The sequence below is a fragment of the Eretmochelys imbricata genome, chromosome 1 (assembly GCF_965152235.1).
Source record: "Eretmochelys imbricata isolate rEreImb1 chromosome 1, rEreImb1.hap1, whole genome shotgun sequence".
In the NCBI taxonomy this organism is placed as follows: Eukaryota; Metazoa; Chordata; order Testudines; family Cheloniidae; genus Eretmochelys; species Eretmochelys imbricata.
This window is the reverse complement of record NC_135572.1, coordinates 58,653,403-58,666,511: the sequence shown is the minus strand read 5'-3', so window position 1 is coordinate 58,666,511 and position 13,109 is coordinate 58,653,403. Positions and strand designations below refer to the sequence as shown.

The 13,109-nt window shown below is 47.6% G+C and overlaps 1 protein-coding gene across 1 annotated transcript in view; it reads left to right on the top strand.

Moving 5' to 3' along the window:
* SETDB2 (SET domain bifurcated histone lysine methyltransferase 2) overlaps positions 1–13,109 on the top strand; it is a 104,906-nt gene that overhangs the window by 56,526 nt on the left and 35,271 nt on the right. The window contains 1 exon segment of the mRNA XM_077827597.1: positions 6,305–6,660. Within this exon segment, the coding sequence (XP_077683723.1) occupies positions 6,305–6,660 (356 nt within the window).

Here is a 13,109-nt window from a genome sequence, read left to right as displayed (position 1 = left end):
TACTTAGCCACATCCTGCAGCCCTTTGAGAGCATTGCATACTGGGAGCACCCCTCCACTTCCTCAACTACTACACACAAGCCCTTCCTTCATCATACTACATGACATTAAGAACAGCCACAACCCCCCACCTACACGTTTGTGACCCTATCAGCAAAAACATGGTTGCACTCAGGCATGTTTGCCACAGTTCCACTGGTTTTAAGTACAGTATGTTCAATGAAGGTTTTTTTATTATTTACAACTCAGTTTATTATTTATTCGTAACTTGGCTGAAAAATTGCATAAAAGCATTGCACAAAGCATAACTGAGGAAAGCACTCAAGGAGGACAGGTGACTTCCCAGAGTACTGGAGAAGGGCAAACATGGTACCTATATTTAAACAGGGGAACAAAGAGGACCCAGGGAATTATAGACCAGTCACAACCTACTTTCCATACCTGGAACAAATTATTAAATAATCAATTTGTATGTACCTAGAGGATAATTGGCTGATAAATAATAGCCAACATGGATTTTTCAAGAACAAATCATGCGAAACTAATCTAATTTCCTTCTTTTGACAGAGTTACTGGCCTAGTGGATAGAGGGAAAACAGATATGATGTATCTAGATTTTAGTAAAGCTTTTGACCTACTCCCACATGACATTCTTGTAAACAAACTGGTGAAATATGGTCTAAATGAAATTAAGAACATACATAAGAACATAAGAATGGCCATACTGGGTCAGATCAAAGGTCCATCCAGCCCAGTATCCTGTCTGTGGGCAGTGGCCAATGCCAGGTGCCTGAGAGGAAGTGAATTTAACAGGTAATGATCAAGTGATCTCTCTCCTGTCATCCATCTCCATCCTCTGACAAACAGAGGCTAGGGACGCCATTCCTTACCCATCCTGGCTAATAGCCATTAATGGACTTAACCTCCATGAATTTATCCAGTTCTCTTTTAAACCCTGTTATAGTTCTAGCCTTCACAACCTCCTCAGGCAAGGAGTTCCACAGGTTGACTGTGTGTTGTGTGAAGAAGAACTTCCTTTTATTTGTTTTAAACCAGCTACCCATTAATTTCATTTGGTGGTCCCTAGTTCTTATATTATGGGAACAAGTAAATAACTTTTCCTTATTCATTTTCTCCTCACTACTCATGATTTTATATACCTCTATCATATCCCCCCTTAGTCTCCTCTTTTCCAAGATGAAAAGTCCTAACCTCTTTAATCTCTCCAAACCCCTAATCATTTTAGTTGCCCTTTTCTGAACCTTTTCTAATGCCTGTGTATTTTTTTTTTTTTTTTGAGATGAGGGGACCACATCTGTACACAGTATTCAAGATAGGGTGTACCAGGGATATATATAAGGGCAATAAGATATCATCCATCTTATTCTCTATCCCTTTTTTAATGATTCCTAACATCCCCTTTGCTTTTTTGACTGCCGCTGCACACGGCGTGGACGTCTTCAGAGAACTATCCATGATGACTCCAAGATCTTTCTCCTGATTAGTTGTAGCTAAATTAGCCCACATCATATTGTATGTATAGCTGGGATTATTTTTTTCCAATGTGCATTACTTTACATTTATCCACATTAAATTTCATTTGCCATTTTGTTGCCCAATCACTTAGTTTTGTGAGATCTTTTTGAAGTTCTTCACAGTCTGCTTTGGTCTTAACTATCTTGAGCAGTTTAGTATCATCTGCAATCTTTGCCACCTCACTGTTTACCCCTTTCTCCAGATCATTTATGAATAAGTTGAATAGGACTGGTACTAGGACTGACCCTTGGGGAACACCACTAGTTACCCCTCTCCATTCTGAAAATTTACCATTTATTCCTACCCTTTGTTCTCTGTCTTTTAACCAGTCCTCAATCCATGAAAGGATCTTCCCTCTTATCCCATGAACACTTAATTTACGTAAAAGCCTTTGGTGAGGGACCTTGTCAAAGGTTTTCTGGAAATCTAAGTACACTATGTCCACCGGATCCCCCTATCCACGTGTTTGTTGACCCCTTCAAAGAACTCTAATAGATTAGTAAAACATGATTTCCCTTTACAGAAACCATGTTTACTTTCACCCAACAATTTATGTTCTTCTATGTGTCTGACAATTTTATTCTTTACTATTGTTTCAACTAATTTGCCTGGTACTGATGTAAAGCCTTACATAAATTAATATAAAGTGGGTACAAAACTGGTTGAAAAATCATACCCAAGGAGTATATATAAATAGTTCACTATCAAATTGTGAGGATGTACCTAGAGGGGTCACATAGGGATCAGTCCTGGGTCCAGTACTATTCAATATTTTAATTAATGACTTGGATAAGCATGTATACTTATAACATTTGCAGGTGAAACCAACTGGGAGGGGTTGCAAGCATGTTGGAGGACAGGGTTAGAATTCGAAAGAACCTTGATCAATTGGAGAATTGGTCTGAAATCAACATGGTGAAATTCAATAGAGACAAGTGCAAAGTGCTACACTTAAGAAAGAAAAATCAAATGCACAAATACAAGATGGGAATAACTGGCTAGGTGCTGAGGGACCTGGGGGTTATAGTGGATCACAACTTGAATATATATGAACCAACTATGTGATGCAGTTGCAAAAAAGGCTAAGATCTTTCTGGGTGGTACCATAACAGGAGTGTTATATGAAAGACATGGGACATAATTATTCTACTCTATTCAGCACTGGTGAATCTCAACTGGAGTACTGTGTCCAGTTTTGCCACCACACTTTTAAGAAAGGTGTGGACAAATTGGAGAGAATCCAGAGGTGAGCAACAAAAAATTATGAAAGGTTTAGAAAATCTGACCAGTGAGGAAAGTTTAAAAAACTGGGCATGTTTAGTTTTGAGAAAAGACTGAGGGCTGACCAGATAGTCTTCAAATATGTTAAGGGCTACTATAAAGAGAACAGCAACCAATTTTCTCCATGTCCACTGAAGATATGACAGTAGGAATCACAAGACCATTAGGTTCATAGCGGTCTTATGGGAACAAAATTTCCACTTCTCAGTGCAGAAAATAAGCCTGAGTTTCTAAAGATCCCAGAAACATGGACCTTTCCAGACCACTCCACATTAATATTGCTGAAACTTTTAGCAACCAGACCTTGTAGCACCATGGAAAAATACATCTTTTTGTTGATGAACTCCAAGGTCTGTCGTAGGGGCAAAGAATAGGCACTTGGATCTCATCATTGGCCTCAATACAATTCAGGAACCCCAGCCATGCAAATCCATCAATATCCTTCTGTGCATTGCCAAGCTTTATGACTGGGGATAGCAGAACACACCTCCATGACAACATCCTCGATAGCTGACCTGCCAACACCAAACTGGTTAGCAACTGACCAGTAGTAATCAGGAATGGCGAGCTTCCAGGCAGCAATGATCATGCGCTTCTTCATACTGATGGGGAGCTTTCATATTGGTGTACCACCCCTGCAGCTCCAGCATGAGTGCCGCATAGATTTCAAGGAAAGTGGCCTTTGTCAGCCTGAACTTCTGCTGCCACTGCTTGTCATCCCAGTTGTACGTCACTATCCTATTCCAACAATCAGTGCTAGCTGACCAAGGCCAGAAGGAAAAGTCCACTGAGTAAAGCCCTCCAGGAAAAGTTCATGCAAAAAGTAACTACTAGATTTTGTCTTCCTCATCCCATATCACTGTGGCACTGCCATAGCTATTTCCCAAGTCATCCAAAGCCATCTTGCTGCACAACTGCTATGTGTATTTATAACCATCAGGATAGTGGTGCTCAGCAATATTGCCTCCACACTGCCTGACAGCAGTTTGAAAATGGCACTGGTTTGCAAAAGCCAGATGAATGATGGGATGACAGGAGAAGAATGACAGGAATTTGTTTGTTTGACCTGTTCTGCTAATTGGGTCTACAAATTTACTCTGTTAGTTCAATGGTAATAAGTGAATATAAGATCATAAGATGTCACAGTAACCTATAATAAAAATGTTAATGGGAACAGGGGCAAGAAAACTAGACTGAAAAATGGAATTAGTCCAAACAAAGAAGCCTATTGCTATAACCCAAGGACTGTGCTGAGATCATCCTTGGTAAACAAAATGTGGGTCTAGAAATTAATGAACTGGTGTGTTGGAAACTAGGCCTAATTGTAGACAAATTAATGAGGGGATGGACTATATCACCCACCACTCCCTTTTTGGGTCCTTAAGGAAAGAGACTTGGGGTGGGAGGGAAAATAAGACGACGGAGGCTACTGAAGGAAGCCTCACCATCTCCTGGGACCCCGGGCCTTTGTCATTCTACTCCTGAGAGATGTCCTGACTAGACTAGGCCAGAGAGGGACCCAGATGATATCGCCACCTCTATCAGCTCCAGCTGAACCCCAGACACCACTTGGCACGAAATGGGATCAGACTTTAACAAGAGTAAAAACAACAGTTCCAGTCCAACGCCCATGGGTGGCGGGTATAATAGGCCAGGGAAGCCTTAGCCTTCCCTGGCGCTGCTGCCGACCCGCTGCCGGACACCTGGGCTGCAGTGGTCCTGCCCCTTCCCCAAACCCCCAACACCTGCTGCTGCTGCCTGTGCCTGCCATGTCTCCTCCACTCCACTCCCACCTCCGGAGGTCCCTGCCGCTCACTGCGTCCCTCCTCCTCAGGTATGGGGGAATGAGGAGGGACGTGGAGAGCCAGCGGCAGGCGGGGGAGTGAAGAGGCTTGACTGGGCACTGGGGTTGACGGTTTGGCTGGGATGGGGGGCCTTCAGGGGCAAGGGGGCCCAGTGTTTTGGGGGGGCCAGCCTGGCACTGGGGACCAGGAGCTCGGCCAGGGGAGGGCCTTCAGGGGCGGGGGGGGGGCCGGTGGCTTGGCCTGGCTCTTGGGGTGCAAGCGGCTTGGCTGGAGGGCTTTCGGGGTGGGAGGCGTCAGCTCAGCCCAGTGCTGGGGCTGGGCTGGCACTCGGGGAGGCCAGTGGCTCAGCTGGGGGGCTGGTGGCTCGGCCTGGCACTGGGGCCAGTCCGGCACTTGAGGGGATTGGCAGCTTGGCCTGGCGGCTTGGCCCAGCACTGGCGGGGGGGGGAGACCTCAGCTGGGGAGGCCATCAGGGGCAGGGGGGCTGGCGGCTCAGCCTGGCGCTACTGTGGGGGGGGCAGCAACTCAGCCTGGCACAGGGGCCAGCCTAGCACTTGGGGGGGGGGGGCAGCAGGCAGCTTGGCCTTTAAACAGAGGAGGGGCACGTACCTGTGTACCTTCAGGGCAGCAGAGTTCAAACTGCTGACCAAAGTGGTCACGATGGGCATTGTGGAAAACCCCCAGAAGGCCAATTTAGGCGACACATCCAAGTGAGGTGTCTACACTGACACTGCGTCACTTTAACTGAGTTGCAAAAAACTCTATGCCGCTCATCGAGGAGGTTTTATTATGTCGGCATAGCAGAGTAGTTACATCGGTAGGAGGAGCATTTCAGTGTGTACACCTCCACTATTTTGTCAATGAAAGTTGACAAAACTGTGTTGTGTAGACAAGGCCTTAGTCTACCATGGAGGCAAACAGACAACAGAGGCAGCAAAGGGGCAGCACATTCAAAATGAGTTTGCTGCTTGGTACAGACACACACACAGAGAGTTCCTCATCTCACACAGAATTCACAGATCGTATAGCGGTTCCCAAGTCGTCACAATGTCATCTTCATACATTCCAGTGTGCACGGCTGAACTGCGTTAATGGCCTGACTCCTTAATTTGTCTAATTTTGGTTTGAAGTTCCTGCTAATTTTTTATCGGGATTATAACTGAATATAAACCATAGTTTTGGCTGGCGGTGGGTGGGCGGGCTTTTCTTGGGCATCAAGCAGCGTCAGCTCCAGCTCTTGCACCTCCGCAGCTCCAGCCCCTCCCCAGGAAGGGTCCATGGATGCCTGCAATGCAAAGACTCAAACACCAGCCAGCCCTTCTGCCACTGAAAAGCCACGTGCTCCTTATTCCTGTAGCCAGGCTGTTATGCACTGGCCCCAACAGACCACCCTAGGATGCCTCGCTCACAATTTTATTACATGTCATGGTGTTTCTTAAAGCCCCAGGTCCTGAGAGCAAGAGATTGAATGAGACTCTCTGCTTTCAGTTAGAAAAAAACAAAAAAGTATGTTTCAGTCATTCATGGCTACAGAGAAGAGCTTGAAAACGTGAACAAGGGCAGCCCGCCAGCTCAGCGCCCAGAAGGCAACCCAAAATAACCTATATATATATATATATATATATCTAAAAAAAACCCCTCATGATTGTCTGAGTCTGAGCCTTTTACATCGGCTCCCACCAGCTTGCGCTGTTGAAAGTGGCCCAAAGCCCCCAGCAGAGCGCTCAGGTGACTCCCGCATCAGCCGGGCCGGGACCCCCCAGCGCGGGATTTCACCGGCAAGGTGAAGGCGAGAGATTGGCAAGATCCGCCTCCTGCGTCCTCACTAAGGCGAGGAGTCCCCTGCACCCCCAGAGGCAGCGCCCGCTCGGCAGCGGCCAGGAGCAAGCTCGCCTCAGCCCCCAGGCCGGGGCACGGCAACAGCGCGACACACATCAGCCTACAGCCGGGCGGCGGCGGCGTCCGCCAGGCTGCCTCCATCGCAGCTGGCGCCACCCGGGATTCGAACCCGGCTCTTCGGACCGTCCCAGCCCGCGAAGGTAGGAAGCGGGCGCAGCCTCGCCACGCCTCACCCCGCCCCTCCGCGGCCCCATATCGCGTCAGGCAGGAAGCGAGGGCACCGTCAGGTTCAGCGGCTTCGGCGGCGGTTAGCGAGCATGCGCACTTGCGCAGATGCCTGGCACATGCTCAGTCCCAGGGAGCGAGCCGGGTCGGTCCGAGGCTCTCCCAGCCGGGCACGCCCATTTTCTGGCCCCTCCTCCTCCTCCTCCCCCACCCCCCCTTCGGGAGTTTCTAGGATCGTGCCCTGTGTTGAGGCAGAAGCAGCAGCTCAGGCGGCGAATGATTCTCTCCTCCCCCACCCCCGGTGGTAAGTACCATTGGGATAGGGGGCGGGGTCTGGGCTGTGCCCTCCTGCGCCCCGCTTTGTGCACCCTCGGTAATGACTGATTCCCATCCCCCCCACGGCTGCAGCGAATGGGCCGTTCCGCCCCTGTCTCCCGGTGAGCGGTGGGGCTGGCAGGGGAGGGACCCTTAGCATGGGGCAGGCTGGGCGTGCCGGCCCTCAGGCGGGGCGGAGACGTGCTGACCGACCCTCACCTGCCCTAGGGGACTCTGGGCCAAGCAGGCCTCCTCCCACCGGCCCCTCCACCCAGCCTGGGTGGGACTCAGCGTGCAGGGAGCTTGTCAGGGTGGTGCCCGCGCCACAACACGCCCCTCACACCTCCAACCCCTGCCATGTGCCATGTTGCAGCCCTCGCTGTGCACCATAACGCACGCCTTGCCATGCTCCACACCACCCCTCGAGGAGCATCACAAAGCGCCCCACTCACTGGGCATCATAACACGCCCCTAGCACCTCCTGCGGTGCTCTATAACACCCCTCGCACACTTCGCTGGGTGCCACGATGCCATGCCACGTTGGGGTGTCAAAGCGCTTGGCACACAGCAGCTTGGAAATCCTGCCGTGGACCTAGGTATCAAATGCACTCCCCCAGTCTCTTACTGCGATGATGGGGCTGATATTTTACACATCTATTTAAAACAAATCAGGAATTTTCACATCTGCAGCCCGGAGACTCAGTTAGTTCAAAACCACAGCAAAGTCTAGAAGATACTGACTCACTGCGATTACAAATGACAGAAATTAACCAGAACGGGAAGAGATCAGAAAAAAACAACTTTCTCTTTTTTGTCACCCCCCCCTCCCCATTTGTTTGTTTTGTGCAGTCAACAGCAGGTGGGGAGAGACAGTTTCACTTTTGTTGATGATCAGTTTCATTTCCTTTCTCTGACTAGCAAGGGATGGCATTATCCTCATGCTCTGAGTGGAGTTCATATGCGTCCTTTTGCCTCAGGCTCTGAAATATGGCATTTAATAGTCCCACAATAACAGGGAGCTGCTGGTTTTTGATGTCTACATAGCAGTATTTCAGAAATTTGAAGTAGTAAATAAATAGAGGGTGCTGTGTTAGTGTGACAACCAGAATCTTGGCCAACACATGGTATTGAACTGAGGAATTTCAGCACTAACAGAATAGGTTTTTGGTCCTCTCCTTGCTAGAAGAGAGACCAGACTTAGGTACAGACTGGCTAGAGTAGCCAAGTGGGGGTTAAACTAATAGCAAAAGGGGAGAGTAAAAAGAGGGAAGATATGAGCTCTCAGCACAAAAATTTAGATGATGAGAATAAGATTAATCAAAGAACCAAAGGACACAAAGAGAAGAAATTACTGAATTGCATATCCCCCAATGCTAGGAGCCTGGGTAACAAATGAGGAATTGGAATTGCTCATTTGTGAGCATAAATTCAGTTGGTACTACTGAAACTTGGTGGGATGAGTCACATGATTGGAATGTTAAAATCAATGTTTATAATCTATTTTGGAAGGATTGAGTGGGAAAAAGGGGAAGGGGAATGACAATCTATATAAAAAATGGTATTATCTATTTCTGAGTCACTGTTAACTCAGAAGAAAGTGATGTCCTAACACATAAAGCACAAGATGGGGATTAGTTGATGTCTGCTAAAGACCACTAAGTCACAATAAGGAATAGGACAATCACCTCTTTACGCACCTATCTATAATTTGTACGGGGGGAAATGCATGATCATGGGGTATCCTTAGAATTTCTGAACATTATATATGACAATTTCCTAACACAAAAAGTGCTGGAGCTTACATGAGGGAATTCTTTATTAGACCTTGTCCTAACAATTAAAGAGGAACTGATCACAGAACTAAAAATTATTGGTAGCTTAGGTACTAGTGATCATGACTTGATCACATTCTGTGCAAGCAGAATAAAGTCCAGACCAGTAATATATATACTTGGTGCTTTTATAAGGCCAGTTTCACAAAGTTAAAATAAATAGAAGCCAAATTAGTCGGGAGGAAGGAATTTAATCAGAAAACTGTGAATGATAGTTGGGAATCATTTAAGAACACCTTACTAGATGCCCAAAAAGCCACAATCCCACAACTGAGCAAGAAGGTTGTGCTGGTTAAAAAAACAACTTGGTTTAGAGGAGAAGTGAAGGCAGCTATAACATATATAAACAAATAAAAGACAGAGCAAGTTGATACTTACGAATATAAATCAGAAGTTAGAAATTGTAGAAAATCAATATGGGAACCTAAGGGGCACAAGGAGAAATCTATGGCCAGCAAAGATAAGGACAATAACAAGCAGTTATTAAAATATATTAGGAACAAAAAGAATCCTGACAATGGTATTGGTCCATTATTAGATGGAAATAGTAGAGTTTTCAATAATAATGCAGAAAAGGAAGAAGTGTCCAATAAATATTTTTGTTCTGTATTTGGGGGAAAAAACATGATACAGACTCATCATACTGTGATAACACTCTTTCCATTCCACTAGTATCTCTGTAGAATGTTATATAGAATTTGATATTTTGAAATCAGCATGTCCGAATAATGTGCACCCAAGAGTTTTAAAAGAGCTGACTGAGGAGCGCACTGGACTATTAATGTTGATTTTCAGTAAGTTTTAGGGCACTGGGGAAGGTCCAGAAGACTGGAAGAAAGCTAATATGACAATTTTTTAAAAAGGGTAAACAAGGTATTATAAATCTGTCAGCCTGACATCAATCTTGGGCACGGTGATGGAGTGGGTGATACGGGACTTGATTAATAAAGAATTAAAGGCGGGTAACATAATTAATTCAAATCAACATGGGTATATGGAAAACAGATCCTGTCAAACTAACTTGATATCTCTTTAGGATGAGATTACACATGTGGTTGATAAAGGTAATAGTGCTGACATAATACACTTAGACTTCTGTAAGGCTTTTGACTTGGCACCACACAACATTTTGATTAAAAAGCAAAAATGATATAAAATTAACGTGGCACACATTAAATGGATTAAAAACTGGGTAACTGATAGATCTCAAAATTATTTAATGGGAAATCATCCCCAAGTCATAGAATATCACCTCAGGAGGTCATCTAGTCCAACCCCCTGCTCAAAGCAGGACCAATCCCCAATTTTTTGCCCCAGATCCCTAAATGGCCCCCTCAAGGATTGAACTCACACCCTGGGTTTAGCAGGCCACTGAGCTATCCCTTCCCACGGTGGGTGTGTTTCCAGTGGGGTCCTGAAGGGATCAGTTCTTGGGCCTATACTGTTTAACATTTTTATTGATGACCTGGAAGAAAATACAAAATCATAAAATTTGCAGATGACACAAAAATTAGGGGATCACTAAGTAATGAATAAGACAGGTCACTGATTCAGAGTGATCTGGATCAGCAGTTCTCAACGGAGGGTCTGTGGCCCACTGTGGGGTCCATGAGCCTTTTCAGGGGTGCTGCAGGGCCCTGTGGCTGAAACCCGGAGCCTCAAGCCCTAGCGCTGAAGCTGGAAGCAGCACAGGACTGAAGCCACCCCCCTCAAAGCTGGGAGTGGTGTGGGGCTGAAGCCGGTGCCTCTCCCCTCACCCCCACAAAGCTGGGAGCAATGTGGGGCTGACACCAGTGTAGCAGAGCAGTTTGTGCCAATACACTGGCACCCCCAAAGCCAGGAATGGCGTGGGAATGAAGCCAGCAAGCCAGGAGCAGCTGGAGGCTGAAGCTAGGAGCCCCTGCCCCCCACTGAAGCTGGGAGCCTCACTGGGAGCCCCCCACCCCTACACAGCTCCTAGCTACCTCATTGCCTGCACACAGTCCCTAGCTATCCCCTCCCTTCACCCTGAGCTACACCCCTCATTTCACACATCTCCTAGCTACCCGCTCCCTGCACCCTGAGCAGTTTTCAGACTTTTTGAACTGAATTCCCCCTTTGAGTTAAGTTTTTTGGTTGTGTCCCTCCACAGCCCAGATAGGCTGGGAGACCTCCTGAGTGAGTCGGGGTGGAGGTGGTGCTCCCTCTCTGGACCCCACTGTGTGGAGCTGGCTCAAGTCCCGTCAGCCCTTGCCCCCCCCCCCCCACCCAAAAATAGAAGTTAAACTATGCCTATGCCCAAGGCGCCCCCAGGCCCGGAGCCCTGAGTCCCTCCTACCCCCCGCTGGGACCTGGAGCTTTTATAGGATGTTGAGGGGGGCCTCAGCAAGGAAAAGGTTGAGAACCCCTGATCTGGATCACTTGTTAAGCTGGGTGCAAGTAAACTGTGGTTTAATATGGCTAAATGTTCCTCGATATGTACATTTACAAAGAACGTAGGCCCTACTTATAGACTGGGGGACTCTGTCCAGGGAAACAGCGTCTCTGAAAAAGAATTGGGAGGTTGTGGTGGATAATCAGCTGAAGATGAGTAAGGCTCTGTGTTTGTCACGGAGGCCACAGACGTCCCGGGTTCTGGGGCTTTCCGTGACCTCCATGACTTCTGCAGCAGCCCGCGTGGGTGGCCCAGGAGCTGCCTGAGCAGCCTGGGCAGCCACCGAGCCAGGCACACCAGCCGCTGCTGGGGCAGTCTTGGGCCCGCCCCCCAGCAGCAGGAGTTTGGGCATGGGGGGGCTCAGGGTTGTGGTGCAGGGTGGTGCGTTCCTGGGGTGGGGCTCCCTGGAAGGGCAACAGGAACTCTCCTCCCTCAGCTCCTAGCTCCACGTGCTGCCTCCGCCCACAGGCACCGCCCGCGCAGCTCCCATTGGCCGCGGTTCCCTGTCAATGGGAGCTGCAGAACCGGGGCTTGGGGCAGAGTGGAGGCAACATGTGGAGCTAGGCGCTGGAGGTTGTTGCTTCCCAGGAACCAGCTAGGAAACATGCCCCAGCCCCTCCCCACCAGTACTCGAGGCACAAACACCCCCCCGGCTACCCTTCCCAAGTACCCATGGTGCCCCCCCCGGGCTGTGCCCCCCTCCCCAGGACCCATGGCATCCCCCAAGCTGCCCCCCCAGCATCTGTGCCGCCCCCAGCTGCCTCCCCCCCAGCTGCCTCCCCCCAACAAGTTTTACTCAGGGGTATATAGTAAAAATCATGGACAGGTCACGGGCCATGAATTTTGGTTACTGCCCGTGTCCTGTCCATTACTTTTACTAAAAATACCCTAGACTAAAACATAGCCTTAAACATGAACTTTCAATGCAACACTGTGGCCAAAAGAGCTAATGCAATCCTGGGATGTATAAACAGGCGAATCTTGAGTAGGAGTAAAGACATTATTTTAACTCTGTATTTGGCATTGGTATGACCACTGCTAGAATACTGTGTCCAGTTCTGGTGCCCACAATTCAAGAAGGATGTTGATAAATTGGAGAGCGTTCAGAAAAGAGCAATGAGAATGAGAAAAGGACTAGAAAACGTGCCTTATAGTAATTTTCTAAAAGATGTGCTCTAGGAATTATTTTGCGGAAGCTCTTTGGCCTGTGTTTTACAGAAGGTCAGACTAGAATGATCACAGTGGTCCTTTCTGGCCTTGGAATCTATTAAATATCTTGCAATTGAGCTAAAGAGTCAGGTTCTGAAGCTAAGAGCTGTAACAGACTCATATCCTCTGGGGATCAGGCACAGAGGACACACACACACATTTTTTACATACAAATGTAATGGTTTGCCTTTTAAAATATATCAGTCTCATAGCAGGTGGGAGGCAAGCAGAGGAATGATCAGCAGGTTATCTTCAGACTACCTGTACTGAGGCATGTAAGTTGTCTTCCACTCCTGAATGGAGCTTGGAGGAACAGCAGGGACTGTTACTTCCACCCTCAGTCCCTTCATTGGGACTGTGTGGATTGGAGATCCTTAACCCACATATAGAGCAGCAAGGATAGTTCAGGCTGGAAACCCTTCAAAAGCCATAGACAAGGGGAGCAGCAGCTGGAGTTCCCCTCCACAAGGTAGAGGAGAAACAGCCAGAGCCAAGAATTATCACTTGCCTCTAGCTGCTTCCATTACATGTGTGTTCCTCCCATGTAAAAGAAGCAACTTCTGTACCTGCATGCACACTCCTGTTTAGGGTTTTTTGATAGTAACAGAAAAAAAACATCAAAAATAGGAACAACTGGTTAAAAAAAGTAATGAAG